This window comes from Nannobrachium achirus (assembly GCF_963921795.1).
Source record: "Nannobrachium achirus genome assembly, chromosome: 3".
NCBI classification, from domain to species: Eukaryota; Metazoa; Chordata; class Actinopteri; order Myctophiformes; family Myctophidae; genus Nannobrachium; species Nannobrachium achirus.
Genome location: NC_137812.1, coordinates 62,088,599 through 62,110,108, shown reverse-complemented (window position 1 = coordinate 62,110,108; position 21,510 = coordinate 62,088,599). Strand labels below are relative to the sequence as shown.

Here is a 21,510-nt window from a genome sequence, read left to right as displayed (position 1 = left end):
CCCCAGAGAAAACAGACTTTGCACCCACTGCACACAAAATGAAGTGGAAACTGAGCTACATTTTCTAACCACCTGTCCGCTGTACCAAGACATCAGAGACACATACTTCCCACAGATCATAACCACCCAAGGAGAGTTTCAAAATATGACCAATGATGAAAAACTCCCATACCTGCTGGGGGAAGTAAAACAATGTGCAAACACAGCAGCAAGATTCGTGAGCTGCTGTGATAAGAGAAGGATATCAAATGGAACCCAACCACCTTAAAAACCATTGTATATATCACTGCTCTGCCTGCACGTTACCGTGATGCATGAAAACTGTTTTCACCTGTATATATTTTGTTCTGATTGTATTGTATTGTGTACATTTCTGCTTTGGCAATGTAAACGTATGTTTTCTCATGCCAATAAAGCCCTTTGAATTGAATTGAAAATTGAATTTAATTGTGTGTGTGTGTGTGTGTGTGTGTGTGTGTGTGTGTGTGTGTGTGTGTGTGTGTGTGTGTGTGTGTGTGTGTGTGTGTGTGTGTGTGTGTGTGTGTGTGTGTGTGTGTAGGAAAAACATTCCTTGGGCTAAAAACGGACCCCATAGAACTATGGTTTAGTGATGAGTCATCACTTTTCACAGTTTTGTGGCGGCCGTTTCTCGGAAAGGAACGTTTTTTTGTGCAAAACAAATGCTTGCATTGGATTCAGAATCCCGAAAAACACCTAGTTTTGACCCCTTACATGCTACTTAAAGCATATTTATTCCTGGTATTATTTTACTGTATAGTAAAGTCTATGAGAGCCCAACTTTGATTGGCTCCCACAAGTTTCCCAAGACAAATCTGCGATGGCCCAATACAGCCAAAAATGTTCCTTATGGCATGTTCTAACTGTGTGCCAAATTTCATGCTTCCTTCATAAAGTGCACGATTTCTGCCTGAAACGCTCTGACTAAAATGGGGTTTAACTCCTTCCTCTCTCCTCCGCTCCTCAGTGCGTTCGCCACCCTGGAGGAGGAGGCGTGCACGGAGCTGGTGCCCTACCTGAGCTTCATCCTGGACACCCTGGTGTTTGCCTTCGGGAAGTACCAGCACAAGAACCTGCTCATCCTCTACGACGCCATAGGAACGCTGGCCGACTCTGTGGGACATCACCTCAACCAGCCTGTAAGCCTCAACCGCACGCAACAGCTATAGTCGTTCTGGCAAATGGCTACTTCCCGTTGTGAGGGCTGCAAAAATGGCCTTCCAGAGGCCCGGGACGTCCGTATTTGGTCTACAGCCAATTTGATATAAATGTTTCTGGCAGGGCTCCCACGGTCATGAAATTCCTGGAAATATTTTGAAATTAGAAGAATATTTTTCCAGTACTGGAATGGTTTTGGAATGTATCAAGGGTCCTGGAAGGTCCTGGAAAAAATAGCTATGCATTGTCTTTGGTTATTGATTTTGTTAATACCTCTGAAATGACAAATTAAACATTGGCCAAATTGTCAAATATTGGATGCAGAAATTGTGAAAATAGCCGATCTACATGCTCACAACGCCTCGCAACAGCCTGAAAAGGTTGAGAACCACTGGCATACACTACCTGTCTTTGGGCATTGCGCATAGGAGTAAGCGACTTGTTATTGAGCTGAATTATTGTTATATAGTCCTGGAAATTGGGTTAAATATTCTGTAAAAGATTTGGAAATTATTTGGTAAAAATGTGTGGGAACCCTGTTCTAGGAAACGAGCCATAAGCCTTGGACACTTCCGGGTAGCTGATTGTTGGGTTATATTGTAGTATAGCTTAGGCTAACTAACTATGTTATGCTATCATCCACAAGATTAGAATAGTTCAATAACAGTGGAAGGGTAGAAGTACGGAGCCCTGAAAGGGACCAGCTGCAAAATATATTCCCTGCTTTTACATTTTTAACGTGAATGTTTTTTCTTTCTCTCACTATATAATTAACTACTGTACATTTTAGCTAGCTAAGCTAACAGCTGACCAACAAGCCATTTAAGAATTCTTAGATGGCTACAACTGAGGTTGGGCAGGGACACAATGGTCTTTCCAAACCATTAGGCCACAATTTCTACTTCCACACAAGATGTCTCAAAATCGAGATCAGCAGATTATCATGAAACTTGCTGAGTGCATGCATACTCCCCAGAGTATGCTCAAAATACTCAGAAATCACAGACAGCTCTCTGGTTTAGCTCACTGTGTTCATGTGTGTGTTCTGATGTTCAGGAGTACCATCCAGAAACGGATGCTCGCTGTGTGTTTTTCTCACTGTGTGTGTGTGTGTGTGTGTTTGCTCATGAGGTCAGCTCAGAGTGGAACACTTTCGGGAAAGGGAAGTGAAGCCATTATACTGGGAAATCCTGGAAATGTACCTTGTTTGGTGCTGTTTTCATTCAGTCAAAAACTCATTGATCATATCACTCATTGAATATTACGTACTTATTGAATACAAGGAGAAATATGAATAACCTTAACCTTCCTATGGGTTCCCAACATGACCTCTTAACCACTTAAATGTATTATTTGGTGGTATGAAGAATGATTTAATCAAAAAAACACAATGTTCTTCAATGTTAGAATGAACATAATATTAATCCATTTAGAACGGGTACACATTATTGTGTATCATTATTTTATGCTTTAACTATTGAAAAATAGCAGATACAAGCTCACAGCGTGACACCGAGTGCCACGCTGCGAGCTTGTAGATCTGCTTTTTTTGAAAAATGATGACAATTAGAATTTTGACCCGATTCTATAAGTGTCTTTTGAATCCTTCTAAGGTTTTTTTAAAAACCTATGTTTCTATGTCAGCAATCTGGCCAGCCATCGTCAAAGAAAAGATCCTTTTCACTTAACCGGAGCTCAGTTAGTCTGTTCTTGAGAGACTACTATGTCAGTGTTTCTCAAAATTTTTCATGTGAAGGACCCCCAAAATGATATTTATTTGTCCACGGACCCCCATCTTAAAATATTTAGTTCCAGGGACCACCCAGAAGCAAATTTGAGTTACAAACGTTCGCTTTGAAAATACAATATATTCAAAGATTTGCACACCTTTTCACGACTTTTTCAAAAATAGCAGATCTACAAGCTCGCAGTGCGGCACTCGGTGCCGCGTTGTGAGCTTGAATATCTGCTATTTTTCAATAGTTAAAGCGTTCAACAATCCTAGGCCTAAATGGGTTAACTGGGCCAGTTTGGCTGAACTTGATGAAGCTGAGCCTGTGAGGAATATGAATGCCAAGTTCATGGCCTGTGCTATGTCTGCTGAGAAGAACAGCCACATGGAAGTGATATTTGACAATTCTTCATCGTATAAACAAACAACATTTTGTCAAAGCAAGTTAGGCAAGTCTTTTGTGTGTCATGACGCACAGAGAAAATTGAAGACATAATATCTGCGGTTTATCCTTCATAAAATCCTTAGTGATTGCCTGATTGGTCAGCCAGATGGATTATTTATTACACATAGTGCCAGGGTCTGCTCGGCTCATCACCACACATCATTGAACTGTTTCTTAAGGTTCGTAGCGTTTGAAGTAGGGAGAAGACACAGTACAGAGCCTTTAGGCCAGGGTTCTTTGACTTCAACTTTTTCAGGCCAAGGACCCCTTAGTTGAGAGAGAGATGAAGCAGGGACCCCCACAACCTGTTCATAGATTTCATATAGATTAATTGTTTGACAGCACGATTGTCAGTATATTTTGGATTCATGTTAATGTGGGGTTTCAGATATTTAACTACTTGAACCGTCAATACTTTATAAACTTGACCTTTCGGTCTGTTCTTTTCCCTCTCCTAAGCTCTTTGCCAAATAGCCGATCGGCTATTTTTGGCTAAAGTTCTCAGAATATAGAAGCTAGGGCTCAAGTGGTTAATATAGTTTATCACACAAAGATTTGGAGGACCCCCTGTAGTAACTCTGAGGACCCCCTAGGGGTCCTGGACCCCCTGTTGAAGACCCCTGCTTTAGGCGGCTAAGTGTCTTGCTCAGGGACGCATCACCACATTCCCTGGGCTGGGAATGGAACCCTCTAGCCGTACAGCTATGGCTGCCCCAAATTAGGGCAATTGGGGTTTTGAATCGAGAAATTCATCTTATAGTAGGGCATTCACCAAATATTCGAATATTAAAGTCACTATTCGACGTTGTTCACCGAAGTCGAATATTCGCTTTTTTTATTGTTTTCTCTTTAAAAAATATATATAGTTTATAAAGCTTGGCTAGATAGGAAGTCATAAGAATGAGTTGTCAATGCCCCTGGTGAATGAATGTGTTAATGCTCTATACCAGGGGGTTCTCAAACCTTTTTAGGCCATGACCCCCAAAATAAACACATTTGAATCCTGTTTAATCGTTAATACAGAGATTCATTGCAGAATTCAATTTAAGCTTAAACTTTAAAATGTCAAGGTCTCCACTTAACTCTGACAGTATTTGGTTTCATTTGTATACTGTCAGAGTTACATACTTGTAAAGTTCAATTTAGACCTCCCAAAAGGAACCCAGAGACTCTAGTTTTTGTCAAGTAACTTGAAAAATACCCATAAAAAAACGCGAAAAAGAATTGTGATAAAATCATGTATCGTGATACAGCTTGGGAAAATATTGTGATATTGTATTTTTCCATATCGCCCACCCCTAGTTTAGAGACTAGTACTCCAATCTCACGCTACTCTGAAACCGATCTTGGGTGCCGTTTTTGTCCCTCAATAGGGCCATTCAGGGAGTTCTTGGGTCACCTTTGCCATAGTAATTTCTACCACTGGTATTATCAACGTCTTAAGTAAAATATGACATGCCTCCATGTTCAGATCCTTTTTTTAAACATTCATCATATTCCCTGGGTTCCTGTTATCTCCTGTGTGTCTATCTCATACATGGGCAACTGGCCCCCACCTTCACTTAATGTGGCCCTCAGGTTAATACCGGAATACTGATGTATTATTGATTTCAGCTGTTATAATTCCAAACATGACCTGCTATATTAGTAGCTTAATGACTAGTGTTGTAGTATTAAAATGTATTTTTTTAATGTCCAATGTATTCGTATTTAGGTTCATGAAGTTAACATAAGTATATAACTAAATACGTTTGAAAATGTTACATTTCAGGATTCCAATTAAAAAATAACAAAAAATAATTCAGGATTCCAATTCAAAAGAGCCAAAAATCTATGTTTTTTGAGCTTGTAGATCTGCTATTTTGCTTCTTTTGAATGATATATGACAAAGTAGGACGTATAGCAATATGCAGTGTGGCCCTCTGGAGTGAAGGTGGAAATATAGTGGCCCTCGCCATCATCAAAGTTGCCCACCCCTGGTCTATCTGTTTGTCCTGTGCTGTCTGTTTACTGTCACATATTCAGGAGTACATCTAAAAACTGACGCTGTGTGTCTGTGTGTATTGATATTCAGGAGTACATCTAGAAACTGATGCTGTGTGTATTGATATCCAGGAGTACATCCAGAAGCTGATGCTGTGTGTCTGTGTGTATTGATCTTCAGGAGTACATCTAGAAACTGATGATGCTTTGTGTCTGTGTGTGTTGATCTTCAGGAGTACATCCAGAAGCTGATTCTGTGTGTATTGATATCCAGGAGTACATCCAGAAGCTGATGATGCTTTGTGTCTGTGTGTATTGATATTCAGGAGTACATCCAGAAGCTGATGATGCTTTGTGTCTGTGTGTATTGATATTCAGGAGTACATCCAGAAGCTGATTAGGCCTGTGACGATTCACTTTTTCCCGATTCGATTCGATTTCGATTCATAGGCTGACGATTCGATTATATCACAATTATTGCGTTTTCCTGCGATTTGCGATTCGAATCACGATTATTGCGATTTTCCCCCAAAAATTACAGCTTTTTTATATTGAAACATTTTAAAACAATTCGAAACAATATAAAACATTAAAAGTTGAATCATATACTTCAAATTAATGCAGCCAAATAAAGTCAGTCAATCTTTCTGACATTTATTTCAGCCAAAGTGCCAGTGGTACAACATTACAACAACATGTTCCTGGTCAAGATGCCAGAAAACACAGAACAAAACAGTCATAAAAAAAGAAGAAAAAAAAGAAATCGCTGTGCTGCAGGCCTACAGAGCACTGTGCTAGCTTTAGCCATAACATGACATCCTAAAACTGTTCCTTTAGGACCTATACTTACTCTGACTGAAAGTGGTTATTTCACCATCAGGTTAATTTCACCTTAAAAAAGGATTTTTTTATTTTTTTATTTTTTTTTTTATAAATAAATAAATAAAATCAGGAAAATCGATTCTGAACTTTGAAAATCGATTAATTGAATCGCCAGCATTAACATCACGATAATATAGTGAATCGATTTTTTTGCACAGGCCTAAAGCTGATGATGCTTTGTGTCTGTGTATTGATATTCAGGAGTACATCCAGAAGCTGATGATGCTTTGTGTCTGTGTGTATTGATATTCAGGAGTACATCCAGAAGCTGATGATGCTTTGTGTCTGTGTGTATTGATATTCAGGAGTACATCCAGAAGCTGATGATGCTTTGTGTCTGTGTGTATTGATATTCAGGAGTACATCCAGAAGCTGATGATGCTTTGTGTCTGTGTGTATTGATATCCAGGAGTACATCCAGAAGCTGATGCCTCCGCTGATCGCCAAGTGGAACGAGCTGAAGGACGAGGACAAGGACCTGTTCCCTCTGCTGGAGTGTCTGTCCTCGGTGGCCACGGCCCTGCAGAGTGGCTTCCTGCCGTACTGTGAGCCCGTCTACCAGCGCTGTGTCACCCTGGTCCAGAAGACACTAGCCCAGGCCATGGTGAGAGGCAGTCAGTCCTCATCCTCTCACACATTTTACACATTTTCACGATGTTTTCAAAAATAGCAGATCTACAAGCTCGCAGCGCGCGCTGTGAGCTTGTATATCTGCTATTTTTCACTGGTTAAAGCAGTCAATAATTCTAGGCCTGAGGTTTTGGCAACACACATCTCCAGCGAGAATCCAATCGAACAGACAATGTTGTCTCTCTCTCTCTCGATCTTGAAGTTTGTTCAGGGTTCCCACGGTCATGAAATTCCTGGAAATATTTTGAAATTATAAAAATATTTTTTTCCAGTACTGGAAAAGTTTTGGAATTGATCAAGGGTCCTGGAAGGTCCTGGAAAAAATAGCTATGCATTGTCTTTGGTTATTGATTTTGTTAATACCTCTGAAATGACAAATTCAACATTGGCCAAAGTGTCAAATATTAGAGGCAGAAATTGTGAAAATAGCAGATCTACATGCTCACAACGCCTCGCAACGGAATTTTTTATAACGTGTTATACAAAATTCCTCAACTCTTAGTGCTCATCAGGGTGGGGGGTCCCCAGTTCACATATGATTATTTTGTGGGTCACGGCCTGAAAAGGTTGAACCACTGGCATACACTACCTGTCTTTGGGCATTGCGCATAGGAGTAAGCGACTCATTATTGAGCTGAATTATTGTTATATAGTCCTGGAAATCAGGTTAAATATTCTGGGAAAGTTTTGGAAATGAATTGGTAAAAATGTGTGGGAACCCTGTGTTTCTCTCTCTCTTTCGATCTTGAAGTTTGTTTGAATTGTAGTGTTTAATGCCTTATTTTGAATGTCAGCTTTCCCAATTTTATATCGCAAACCATTCCTTTCTTAGACTCCTCTCTTTACACACACACACACACACACACACACACACACACACACACTCCTACTTCGCTTATGAGTGACAAGCGTATGATGACATAACCCACTGGGTTGTCTACTACAGTGTTTCTCAACCTTTTTTCTGCATGGACACACTTTTCACGTCCCAAGAATCCATGGGCACACCAACATAATACGGGGGTGTAAATAACGTCACTGTCGGGAAGAAACCTTGTATCTCCAAGTTTCAAATTTGTACGTTTCTTCGCAAAGTAAAGCCCTGCTTCATCATACAAGGCTGTCGCACAACAGCAGTGAAAACAGCAGATCTACAAGCACACAACGCCTCGCACCGCGAGGCGTTGTGTGCTTTTAGATCGCCAGTTGAATAAAGATGACTTGACAGGACGTGTTACTGTGTTGATCATATGACCCCAAAACAACGTTGTCTGTTCGATTAGATTCTCGCTGGAGATGTGTGTTGCCAAAACCTGTTTTAAAATGGTCTCTGTCTTTCCCCCTGTCCCGTTCCCCCTCCAGATGTACAGCCAGCAGCCAGACCAGTACGAGGCACCAGATAAAGACTTCATGATCGTTGCTCTGGATCTGTTGAGTGGCCTGGCTGAGGGACTGGGGGGGCACGTGGACACCCTGGTGGCTCGCAGTAACATCATGACCCTGCTCTTCCAGTGCATGCAGGTAGGGCTGGCACATTCAGGACATTTCACTTGACCATTAATAGTCATGCAAATAATTGCTTATTAACAATTTGATTGTGTTTTCTTTGGCATTGAACATTGGAACATTATGAATACAAATTACATTTCTGTCTGCCTTTCAGGCTTTGTATTTTAATTGTCATATCTGCCCAGTGAAATTATCGTTTACAAATAAATTACTGTGAAACATTAAATAACGTATACATTAAAAAAAATAACAAATTGGGCACATAAGGTGATATCGCAGCGTGTTGAGCGTGTAGATCACTATCTGATTTGATTGGAAGACAAAATAAAGAAACCATAGGCCTTATTGCGCAAGTATTTACTTAATTTCCGAGTAAAGATATTCCTTAATCTTTTCAATCCAAAGTAAAAGACAACTTTTTGTAATCAGAATCCTCTAATCCCCCCACAGTACATGCCTCTCTAAGCAATCCCCAAACAGTTATTATCATTGGTTAGCATAGTTGTAATTGCGTATTGCAATCTTACTCCAGGGCTCCACTGGCGGCGTCGCGTTGCTCTGCGTCTTGACGGCGTCATTGAAGCAGACACGATAATGTATAGCCTAAAAATCTGTCTTCTGTACTCACTGCTGACCTGTTTTCAGGAGGAAGAATTGAGAAAGTTGTTTCCTAGCCTGTTGTGATTTTCCTATACATAATTTTATCAAGTGGGAAGACCACTGTAATTACATTAAAATATGCTAGGAATTTTGGGACATCTATTCACCCTTGTGAATGACGTGGATGGATATCCAACAGCAGAAAGGCACGTATATACATTTAAATATGCAATGCAATTACATTTAATCATAATTTGTACATGACTGGACGTTGTGGACGCCGTCAAAAATTTTAACCGGGGCAATTTTCGTTCCCAACGTTGACGTTGACGCGACGCTCGACACGCTCGGTGGAGCCGGGGGGGTAATCTAATTGGTGAACAATACAATATAATAGAGCTCAGGTTGTTAACACCTCTTCTCTCTCTAGGACACTATGCCAGAAGTAAGACAGAGCTCATTTGCTCTACTGGGTGATCTGACGAAGGCCTGCTTCCCTCATGTCAAACCCTGCATTGGTAACAATACAACACCCACACTCCTTATCACCTACACTTTAAATGCCTGCATGTACCAGTGTTCTTTAGTGTGGTTGCCCGACAGGGCGACACACCGTAGTTCTGGGGAAACTTCATTTATTACTAGGGCAACTTCTCTGCCGCCATTGGAAATTGACAGACAGACAGACATCTGTCAGGGATAGGGAATCAATAGGGAATCAATGGGAGTGGGAATCAGTAGGGAATTAATTGGTCAAGCTTCAAATAACAGTTAGTTTACTGTTGTGCCCGGGTAGCTCAGTCGGTAGAGCTCTTGCCTTTGTACCGCAAGGTCATGGGTTCGATTCCGGGCACCGCCAACTCAGCGTATGAGTAGCACGGCTTGGCAAGTCGTGCGGCAAGTACTGGGAGCTGATGGTAGGTGTGGCGCTCCACCTCAGCAGTCCATCTCCCAGGGGTCTAGCGCATTGTAACGGGGACAGACTCCCGCGTGTTACCGGCTGATACCGACAATAAGCCACTCCCGACCTACTTGTTTTGTTACTGTTGAATATAGTCACGTCAGCAACCGTCAGCAACCACGCTTGTAATTTCCAATTGCATCTTTTCTAGTTTATATATGTTACAGTTAGTTTGGGTAATTCAGTTAGATCGTGGTAAGAGCACTCGTTTTGTCGTTCACCACACACCCCTACCACCACCTGGATCAATTCACTTTGATAGTCTCTTATCAGCGCACCTGTGTAATTCTGCGTATTCACCATGAGATGGCGACAACAGCCATTCACTTGTGTAGTCGCTGACGTCACTCGTTTGCGACCCCTCTCTTTGTTTATCAGCTACTAGCTAGCTCAGCTGTGTTTAGCCATTAGCTTACTATGCCTAACTCTAACCCTAACCTTAACCTCAGTAAAACTATGCCTAACCCTAACCTCCGTGGGGTGAGGCGCTATCATTCCTGCCGACGCTACGTTGTCGTTGTTGTGGATCAAAGCGACAGCTTGTTTCCGCCCCGCACGACGAGCGCTCCTGTTCTCGATCTAACTGATTCTCAATCTAGCGGTGACGTATATATAGTGTGTGTGTGTGTGTGTGTACGTTGCAGCTGAGTTCATGCCAATCCTGGGCACAAACCTCAACCCAGAGTTCATCTCTGTGTGCAACAATGCTACCTGGGCCATAGGAGAGATCTGCATGCAGATGGGTGAGTCTTAGCTTTCTCTACTCTCCGTGTGGATACACTTTACATTTTCACGCTCTTGAGGGGTTTATTGTGATGACTCTTAACATTTAAAAAACGTATTTGAAAACCTATTTGTTGTTATACCTTTCAAGCTGGGAACACTTCTGTGTCACATTAGCTGTTGCTATACATATAGAAACATAATTTTTTATCTTTTTCAGAAAACCTGGGTCAGTAGTTAGAATCCCCAGGGGGGTCCCCGAATGATTTTGGGGTGTCCCCAGATGATTAACTTAATGTGCAACATTGTTTTCTCACTCAATAGTAAACAAACCAACATAAAGTTTAAGTGTATAGAGGTATCTGCACTTTTCTAAAGTGACAATTTAAGGACTTTTTAATACCTCTAAAATGACAAATTAAACATTGGCCAAATATTAGTGGCAAAATTTTTGAAAATAGCTGATCTAATTTACATGCTCACATGTAGATACAATAGAACTGTGTTATACAAAATGTAATGCCTCAACTCTTAGTGCTCGTCAGGGTGGGGGGTCCGCAGTTAAAATATGATTATTTTGGGGGTCACGGTTTGAAAAGGTTGAAAACCACTGGTCTAAATGAGGTAAGTTCTCTGTTCAATGGCATCTCTCTCTCTCTCTGTGCCCCTTTACGTCATGTTTTACTCAGGAGTGGAGATGCAGCCGTACGTTGCCATGGTTCTCAGTCAGCTAGTGGAGATTATCAACAGGCCCAACACACCCAAGACCCTGCTGGAAAACACTGGTGGGTGAACACTTCTATAGCTTCCACACCCCAACACAAACTCAATCACCTCCTGGTTCTTTGTAATTGTTGTTATGGCTGCTCCACTCTTTAAGAACCAAAACTATGAGATGTAACGATAAGAAATGTTGAATCGTGCCCTCTACAACAGCAGGGGTACCCTGCGCCTGCGGCAATGGTCGGCAGTGATCCCCTCTAAAGGCAGGGTTCCCACGGTCATGAAATTCCTGGAAATATTTTGAAATTACGGAAATATTTTTCCAGTACTGGAAAGGTTTTGGAATTGATCAAGGGTCCTGGAAGGTCCTGGAAAAATAGCTATGCATTGTCTTTGGTTATTGATTTTGTTAATACCTCTGAAATGACAAATTAAACATTGGCCAAATTGTCAAATATTAGAGGCAGAAATTGTGAAAATAGCCGATCTACATGCTCACAACGCCTCGCAACGCGAGGCGTTGTGAGCATATAGATCTGCTATTTTCACAATAGAAACGTGTTACACAAAATTCCTCTACTCTTAGTGCTCGCCAGGGTGCCGGGTCCCCAGTTAAAATATGATTATTGCGGGGGTCACAGCCTGAAAAGGTTGAGAACCACTGGCATACACTACCTGTCTTTGGGCATTGCGCATAGAAGTAAGCGACTTGTTATTGAGCTGAATTATTTTTATATAGCCCTGGAAATTGGGTTAAATATTCTGGAAAAGTTTTGGAAATTAATTGGTAAAAATTTGTGGGAACCCTGACAGCAGGGGTACCCTGCACCTACGGCAATGGTCGGCAGTGATCCCCTCAAAAGGTTCCTGCTCTCAGACAGAGTGCACTTACTGCGCCGATGGGTCGGCTCCTTATTCGCTTGAATTTGCATTCTGTGCGGGCATATAAGAGAACCAGCAAGACTCCTAATCGGGAGATATATGTTGTCTGCAAAAAGCAACCTCATGGTGGCGCTAGAAGAGGGGCATGTGAGAAATCCATGTTGATGACCTGACTTTAGAGATACTGTGTATCACTTTGCGTGATTTTAGGGCAAATCTGTAGGAGCAGTGTCCAAAAAATCGGCCTGATGGTGGCACTAGGTGGGACAGATCCATGTTGATGACATGACTGTAGCGATACTGTGTACCGCTACTACCGCTTTGTGTGATTTTAGGGCAAAATCGGAGATATGAGTAGGGAAAAAGTGTGACGTGACTGACTGACAGACAGCCGGTGGAGGTTTTGATAGTAACTGCGACAAACAGGTGTGTGTGTGTGTGTGTGTGTGTGTGTGTGTGTGTGTGTGTGTGTGTGTGTGTGTGTGTGTGTGTGTGTGTGTGTGTGTGTGTGTGTGTGTGTGTGTGTGTGTGTGTGTGTGTGTGTGTGTGGTTTCCTCTGTCAATGATTACAACCAATTACATTGCATGCTGTACTAATTTGTGAATGTAGGGTCAATAACTTATATGCTGTTTTTTTTTTTTTTTTTGTAAGATTTGTTTTTGGGCTTTTTATGCCTTTATTCGATAAGACAGTAGACTGACAGGAAATGGGGAGAGAGATGGGGAATGACATGTGGCAAAGGTCGTCCGGATCGGGAATCGAACCGGCGACGCCAGCAGGCATCATAGCCTAGTATATGGTACGCGCCTTGACCACCAGGCCAGCGGGCGCCCCTTATATGCTGTTTTTTTTATCAAATGTTGTTCCTATAGTGATTACAATTAGCCAGTAGCTATGCCCCTCCCCTAAAAGCTTTTGTCCAATGCTAGCTTAGCAACTGGCAGCTTGCCAAGGCTGTTGCCAAGGCAAACCTTGGCAAGCAGGAAGTTATTCTAAGCTAGCATTGGACAAAAGCTTTTTGGGAGGGGCATAGCTACTGGCTAATTCAACTGTACTCTGATTGTCTTGAACTTGACCAATGGCAGACACATTCTCTACAGCAAGGGTCTTCAACAGGGCGTCCGGGACCCCTAGTGGGTACTCAGAGTTACTAGAGGGGGTCCTCCAAATCTTTGTGTGATAGAAACTTTTTTTATATTAGCCACTTGAACCCTAGTGTCCATATTTAGAGAACTTTAGCAAAGGGCTTTGGTGTAGAGGGGAAAAAGAGAAGACTAAGTACAGAGTGAAAGGTCAAGTTGAGTATTGACGGCTCAGAGGGTTAAATATCTGAAAACCCACATTGACATGAATTCAAAATACACTGATGATTGTGCTGTCAAACAATGAAACTATATGGAATCCATGAACAGGTTGTGGGGGTCCCTGCTTCATCTCTTGTCATCTAGCAACCCTGACTCCTCTGTCTGTCTGTCTGTCTGTGTGTCTCTCTCTCTCTCTCTCTCGCTCTGTCTCTGTCCTTCCTCAGCCATCACCATTGGTCGGCTTGGCTATGTGTGCCCCCAGGAGGTTGCTCCCTTGTTACCGCAGTTCATCAGACCTTGGTGAGAGCCTCTCAATGTTCTATCTCTTCTATCTCGCCCATTCTTTTTTTGTGGGGGGGGATTGGGAATGTACCGTAGCCTTTAAAATGTATTGGGACATAATTGTTTTATGCTGACAGGGGGCAGTAGCTATTTCCGCGGTAACCGCAAGCGGATGTACATTTTTAGCAGCATGGGTAATGCAGTTTACTTCCAGCACCTTACTGCGACGCTCTATACTATAGGATAGTAGAGAGACAGAAAACGAGAGAGGGCGAGTGCCAAAGTCCGGCCGGCCATATACCGGCTGGCTGGCCTAATATAGTTCATGGCCGGCAGAATCTACCGGCCGGCCGGCCTAATGTACCGGTCGGCCGAATGTACCGGCCGGCCGTCTGAATTTACTAGCGGCCGTCCGAGGTACTACCTCTTGGCACTCGCCCTTACTGCAGAAAACTGAGAGACAACTCAGGCAGAAATGAAAAACAAACAAAAAAAGACAATTGACAGCGTGGGATTTATTTGACACAAAAAAAGTATAATGCATGAGAAACATGAGAGGCAGTGAATGAGTTAACCACTTAAAGGACAACTTTGGTTTTACAACAAGGGTTCATATTTTAGATTGTAATTAGAGAAAAGAAAAGATGAGTGTTAAAATATTTTCATTTACTTCTTTGTATCGTTTTAACCAATTTGGCGAGTTTGATTTCAGTGGTTTGGGGCATACGTACAAGTGGCAAAGTGTCTTTTTAGACACGATAAGCCCATCCCCTACATGCACCGCATGGTTTCCTTTCATGGTTAGGAGTGACATATGGGGGCTAGTAGTTTATTATTGCTGTAAATGATAAAGAATGTGTCGGTTCATTGTGTCTAAAAAAGACATATTTAGCCACTTGCACGCGTGCCCCCATGCACTGAAATCAAACTCTCTAAAATGGCTAAAATGATAGAAAGCAGTTTCTTTACTTTACAATCTAAAATATGAACCCTTGTTGTAAAAAAAAGAAAGTTGTCCTTTAACTCATTCCCTGCTAGGCCTGATAGTCACGGAAATATGCTAATGTCTCTCACCGCCAGGCCCGATAGTCCCGAGAATTTCCCGTTTTTGAAAAAAAAAAATCTTTCAAAAAATTGGACCCCAAAAAATGTAGTAGGCATGATGGCAATCGCGAAATTGCATGTTTAACCCCCATAGCAACCCCATCTTTCTAACATGGCAGCCATCTTTGTTTACATTTTAGAAAAACATAATGGCTGCTAGTTCATGAATGCCTGAACGGATTTCCATTCGGATTTTTTTGTTTGAAAGCTGTGAGCAATGAACATGGACATGACATTATCAGTGCACTATGAATTACATGGAAGTCTATGGAGACAGAGGCATATGAGAGTACGAAGGTATTTGCAAATGGCGGGGTATGAGTTAAAGACCTGTTCAAAACGGTCAAAGATGTACAAGCTCACAACACTGTGACTAGGCTGAAGGTTGTTAACTAATGGTCATTGTTATCATCTTGACAGGTGCACTTCTCTGCGCAACATCCGAGACAACGAGGAGAAGGACTCTGCCTTCCGTGGGATCTGCATGATGATTGGTGTGAACCCAGGGGGCGTGGTGCAGGTACATGACACACTGCATGATGATTGGTGTGAACCAAGGGGGCGTGGTGCAGGTACATGACACACTGCATGATGATTGGTGTGAACCCAGGGGGCGTGGTGCAGGTACATGACACACTGCATGATGATTGGTGTGAACCCAGGGGGTGTGGTGCAGGTACATGACACACTGCATGATGATTGGTGTGAACCCAGGGGGCGTGGTGCAGGTACATGACACACTGCATGATGATTGGTGTGAACCCAGGGGGCGTGGTGCAGGTACATGACACACTGCATGATGATTGGTGTGAACCCAGGGGGCGTGGTGCAGGTACATGGCACACTGCATGATGATTGGTGTGAACCCAGGGGGCGTGGTGCAGGTACATGACACACTGTTTCTTTTAATCAGTGTGTCTGACTGAAGCAAAAAATGTCTCAGCAAGAAAGGCACCACGGCAATGCGCCACGACACTCTCGGTGGCAAAACTAGCACCGGAAGTTCGGTGAATAACATTGGAGTCTGAGCGCCGGCTGGGGCAGCTCATGAACAAAAAAATAAATCTGAACGATAAAGACCTTTATAAAATACTCAGCTCAGGAATATAAAAGAAGACATGTCACACATTGTTTTCTGCTGTGTTGCTTTTCGGTGAGTACACTGTATAACATTATAGAAGCATCTAAAGAGCACAATTTACGTTTCTGAACTAGCTAGTATCGCAAGACTCTTCACCATTCCCTGTCTGGAATCCAAATCTCGCTATATCTCTGAGACAGAAACTATACTTGCCGCTGTTTAGCTGCCTCAATAACATTATGTACCGTGCACATCGAAAAGCAAGTGATTGTAAAAATACCTGTGATATGTCTTCTTTTATATTCCTGGAGCGATTATACAACAAAGGTCTCTATCGTTAAGAATATTGTTTTGTTCATGCGCTGTCCCAGCTGGTGCTCATAGACGCCAATGTTATTCATCGAACGACAGTGCGAGTTTTGCCACCGAAAATGTCATGGCAGATAGCCGTGGTGTGGGCGTGTCTTCTCCTTATTTAAGTCTTCTTGGATTGAAGCAGGACGTCGCAGGAAGTGATGTGGAAAAAGAAAAACTTACACGCTTTAACCCATTTATACCGGGTGTTATTATTTTATGCTTTAACTGTTGAAAAATAGCAGACATACAAGCTCACAGCGCGCTGCGAGCTTGTAGATCTGCTATTTGTCAATAGTTAACGCATTCAATAATTCTGGCCTAAATGGATTAAATCTTTGTTCTGCTCCAGGACTTCATCTTCTTCTGCGATGCGGTGGCCTCGTGGGTGAGCCCCAAGGATGACCTGAGGGACATGTTCTACAAGGTGAGGGGGTGACACACACACACACACACACACACACACACACACACACACACACACACACACACACACACACACACACACACACACACAGGACATGTTCTACAAGGTGAGGGGATGACAAGACAAACACACACAACAGGGTTCACATGTAATTTACTAGAATGTCGTGGCGCTACGCGCCGCTCCCATCTAGCCCCCCTCGCCTCGTTGTTAACGCGAAAAGCTCTGAATGAGACATCTAGACAGGCGAGGAGCAGCCTGACAAACACACACAATGTTTTGAAACTTGTAGCTGGATTTACTATAGGATCCATGAAAAAGCTAAAAGTACGCCTAATCCATGTGTGTGGAACTTTTGTCAAGAAAATACAAAAAAGCTTCTCTATAAATACAGACAACAATAATGTTAATATTTAAATAATATTCAAATAAAACAGGTCAAGCATTCTTTAATTATTTCAGCATCAGAGAATGGCTTCTTGTGCTTATCCAAAACTCACGGCACTCTGTGTGGTCACTTCATTAGGCCCTCTGTGTGGTCACTTCATTAGGCTGCTGCTGCCAAAAAGTTGCGTGGCTGTGAACTGTGTGTGACCCATGTAACCAGCCAATCAGCACATCGTTGTCATGGAAATGACACTGCACTGCGCTAGGCAGTGCTCTCTCTCGCGCGCGCGCTGTGTCTCGCTCTCTCTCGCTCTCTCATGCGCATTCGTTTCGTTTTTTGGGTCGTCGATCGAATGCGCTTTTCTGTCAGTTCCAAAATGTATATAGAGATAAAATGGTCATATCTCCCCAATCAAAGAATGGTCCGGTGTGGAGTCTGATATCATACCAATAGATCTCGCCCCAAGAGTTCATGACATGAAGGAAGTGGAATACAGCCAAAAAGAGAAACTTCTCTGACGTGGAGATTCTTTCTATTTTCAAGTCCAATAGAACCAACTAAAAGTGGTGCTAACGGAAGTCAAGAATGTGGGCCTACACATACAATCCCTGATGCGGTCAACAACAGTGTTTGAGATACAGTAAATCGCTTCCAACCGGCAATAACACTTTTAACTCATTGAGTGCCTATCCTGAACTAGTTCGGCTTTATTATCGCATCCCAGAGTGCCAATCCCGAACTAGTTCGGCTTTTTAATTAAAAAAAAAAAAAAATGTTTTTTTCTTTTTTTAAATTTTGTCCTCTGTTTACAGAGGACGATATTTGCCGATATTTGCTGATATTTACCATCCACTCCAATGCAATCCAGGATCTTTAGAGCTCATTTTCTCTGTTTTTTCTCCCATGCATGAGGTGTGCAAGGTTTAATCATGGCTAAGTTGACGAGAATCTAAATCTAAAATGCTTGGTAGCCAATAGCTAACTTCAAGCTAACTTCATCCTCTTCCTGTACATGCACAAAGGAAAGTGTTCTGGCAAGTCATGGCTCCAGGGCTTGGGCATGCATTACCAGCATATCTCTATTATTCTCTGGTCACTGGGCGCCCTCTAGTGGTGATAGGCTGGCATTAAATGAGTTAAGGAGAGACGGACTGTCACAACTCCCCTGAATGTTTATGGAGTGATGGTTTTTACAATCGATAAATGCATAATCATTCATGGATGGTGGCTTCAGACACCCATGGGCACAATAAATCGCATCAATCACACAAACCCTAACTTCAACAGGGGGTCCGGGACCCCTAGGGGGTCCTCAGAGTCACTCCAGGGTGATAGAAACCTTGTTATATTAACCATTTGAACCCTAGTGTCCATATTCTGAAAACTTTAGCCAAAAATAGCAGATCTACAAGCTTGTAGATCGACTATTTTCGGCAAATAGGTTTGGTGTAGAGGGGAAAAAGAGCAGACTAAGTACAGAGTGAAAGGTCAAGTTTATTAAGTATTGATGGTTCAAGGGGTTAAATATCTGAAATTTACATGAATCCAAAATATACTGAGGATAGTGCTGTCAAACAATCAAAACTATATGGAATCTCTGAAAAAGTTGCTTCATCTCTTTCTCAACTGAGGGGTCCTTGGCCTGAAAAACGATGAAGACCCCTGCCCTAACTTGCTGTTTTTCCTCTCACCTCTCCCAGATCCTGCATGGTTTCAAGGAGCAGGTTGGGGAAGACAACTGGCAGCAGTTCTCAGAACAGTTCCCGCCGCTGTTGAAGGAAAGACTTCAGGCCTGTTACGGCGTTTAGACCCACCCACCTCAGAGGTACCCCCACAGACCCACCTCACTAGGGCTGTCACGATATGACATTTTACATGACGATTAATTGTCACTCAAATAATTGGCGATTAACGATTTAATTGTGTTTTTGTCGTCGATAATTACATTTCTGTTTGGCTTTTAGGCTTTGAAGTTGTACATGGTAGATATGACACATAACCTAAATATACAAAGAAATTACTGACATATTTGACAACTTACTACTTAAAAAATTACTTTGATAGTGGAAATAGCCGATCTACAAGCTCACAACGCGTCGCATCGCGACGCGTTGTGAGCTTGTAGATCGGCTATTTCCACTATTTTCCACTATTTTTCAACATTCACGATTATGACGATTATGACAAAATAATTGCGATAATGTCAAATAATCACGATTAGACGATTATGTAATAAGTGTGACAGCCCTACTCCTCACACCCCCATGCACATTGCATGTACATTTGAGGATGCTCTTTTAGTTTTCTCTACGTCTTATTATTACTAGAAATTCGCGGCCGCTAACGCGGCCGCTCATATCTAGAAATCGCGCCCTGACGGGCGCTCACATTTGATCATAGTCATTGAAGACACAGAACTGTTTTAAAGTAGCAGTGTATAATCTACTGTCCCGTACTGGGAAAGATCATAATGTCTGCACTACACTGTCCTGCCACCAGGGGACACAGTAGGCCTACTACACTCATCAGTACACTGCAGCGTGGAACAATTTGTAAGTCTGTGTTTCGGCCGGAAGGTTTATAATGGACGTACTATGATGTAATTCGCGTCATAGCATTAAATTATTGTTTTGTTTAATTGTACATTGTGCAAGTACAATATGTTCAGGGAAAGCAGCTAGGAATGTAGGGGGGAAATGCAGCGATGTATGTGTGAAAGGAGGAATCTCTAGGAGTGGTGTGAGAGTCTATCAATGACATGCTTAAACAACACCTGGAGCTGGCCTGTCTATTATAGTAGAAAGATTAGATTTTTAGATGTTGTTTGCTGTTCTTATATTGTTTGCTGTTATTATATATACCAGTGGTTCTCAATCTTTTTTGGCTGGAGTACCTACCCCCTTATACTGATTTTCCGAAAGCCAAGTACCCCTTCACCTGACCACAGCGAAATAAAACCGCAAAATGGCAATTAAACATTGCTTTCTATTCAATAACTGTTACTACTAGTCAAGTTATTGATGTAATTAAAAAAAGAAATGACAGATGAGAAGGTTCACACAAACTGTCGATGTTTTATCATTAACCATAACGGTAAACTACATGTTCCCATTTTCTAGTTTTCCTCACGCAGTACCCCTGCGTAACCCCATTTGAGAAACACTGATATATATACCACTGCATTGTCTGAAGGATTCCAAACAAAAACAAGTTTTACACTTGCGTACCTGTACAAAAGATGTAACAATAAAATACAACCTTTAACTTCGAACTGTTCACCCCATCGGTGTTGATTTCGTCGACTAAAACTATGACGAAAAATGTTTGTCGACTGCGTTTTTTTCACTGACGAAAACTAAATAAAAGCTAAGCTGTGATGACTAAAACTAAGACTAAATATACAGACAATTTCGGCAACAAAATGAAAACTAGACTAAAACGTTAGGGAGAGACTAGTGGAGAAGAGTAATTTTATGTTTGGTTGCTCTCCAGTGTTGCATGCTGAAAGTAGCCGATCTACAAGCTCACAACTTGCACGCTGCGACGCGTTGTGAGCTTGTTGATCTGCTATTTTCAGCACAGAACCAAGTGTAAAATCAGTCATTACGATGCCATCAAGGCCTGCCAAAATACATTTTCGTTGACTAAATCAACTGTAGATTTAGTCGACTAAAATCTTATGATATTCAGTCGACTAAAATTAGACTAAAACGTTTCAGGTGACTAAATTATGACTAAAACTAAATGAAAATTTTATTAAAAAGACTATGACTAAAACTAAATCAAAATTTGTTGTCAAAAACAACACTGCACCCCATGCACTTTGAAACGATTCCTGACCACTCTTCTTCTCCTCTCTTTGGCCCTCCCCTCTTCTTCTTGTGTCTCCCGGTCTGTCCCTGCAGGTGAGCCAGCTGGAGGAGGGTGAACGGGAAACTCATCCATCTGTGTATTGCACTGCCCTGATCTGATCTGGGAGGGGGGAGAGAGGGACGCTATTGGCCACTACTCCCCCTGACGGACGGCCCCCACGCCCTATGTGTTTGTCCATAGAGGGAGGGTGGGCGGGAGGGGGGGAGGGACGGGGAACACCTCTTAGATTAACTAGGCAGGGACCCGACACAGAAAAACTAACAGGTATAGGGACAGATAGAGAGAGGGACAGAAAGAGAGAGAGAGAAGAGAGAGAAAGGGAGGGACAGCTAATAGTGCAGGGAGAGTAGGACAGAAAAGTGGAGGGGAATGGAGAGAGGCAGGGAAAGAGTGGGTATTCAATTGTATAACAAAGACAGGGAAAGAGAGATGTAGGGAGATTTATAGAGA

At 42.3% G+C, this 21,510-nt stretch overlaps 1 protein-coding gene across 1 annotated transcript in view; it reads left to right on the top strand.

Moving 5' to 3' along the window:
• tnpo2b (transportin 2b) overlaps window positions 1–21,230 on the top strand; it is a 39,159-nt gene extending 17,929 nt beyond the window's left edge. Inside the window, exons 14-24 of the mRNA XM_080722128.1 lie at window positions 986–1,157; window positions 6,628–6,822; window positions 8,211–8,369; window positions 9,388–9,475; window positions 10,563–10,661; window positions 11,331–11,426; window positions 13,776–13,851; window positions 15,358–15,457; window positions 16,725–16,799; window positions 18,888–19,012; window positions 21,093–21,230. Coding sequence (XP_080578254.1) covers window positions 986–1,157; window positions 6,628–6,822; window positions 8,211–8,369; window positions 9,388–9,475; window positions 10,563–10,661; window positions 11,331–11,426; window positions 13,776–13,851; window positions 15,358–15,457; window positions 16,725–16,799; window positions 18,888–18,995 — 1,168 coding nt within the window. The 3' untranslated portion in view covers window positions 18,996–19,012; window positions 21,093–21,230. The remainder of the gene's footprint in view (window positions 1–985; window positions 1,158–6,627; window positions 6,823–8,210; window positions 8,370–9,387; window positions 9,476–10,562; window positions 10,662–11,330; window positions 11,427–13,775; window positions 13,852–15,357; window positions 15,458–16,724; window positions 16,800–18,887; window positions 19,013–21,092) is intronic.
• Window positions 21,231–21,510: the final 280 nt, after the last annotated feature.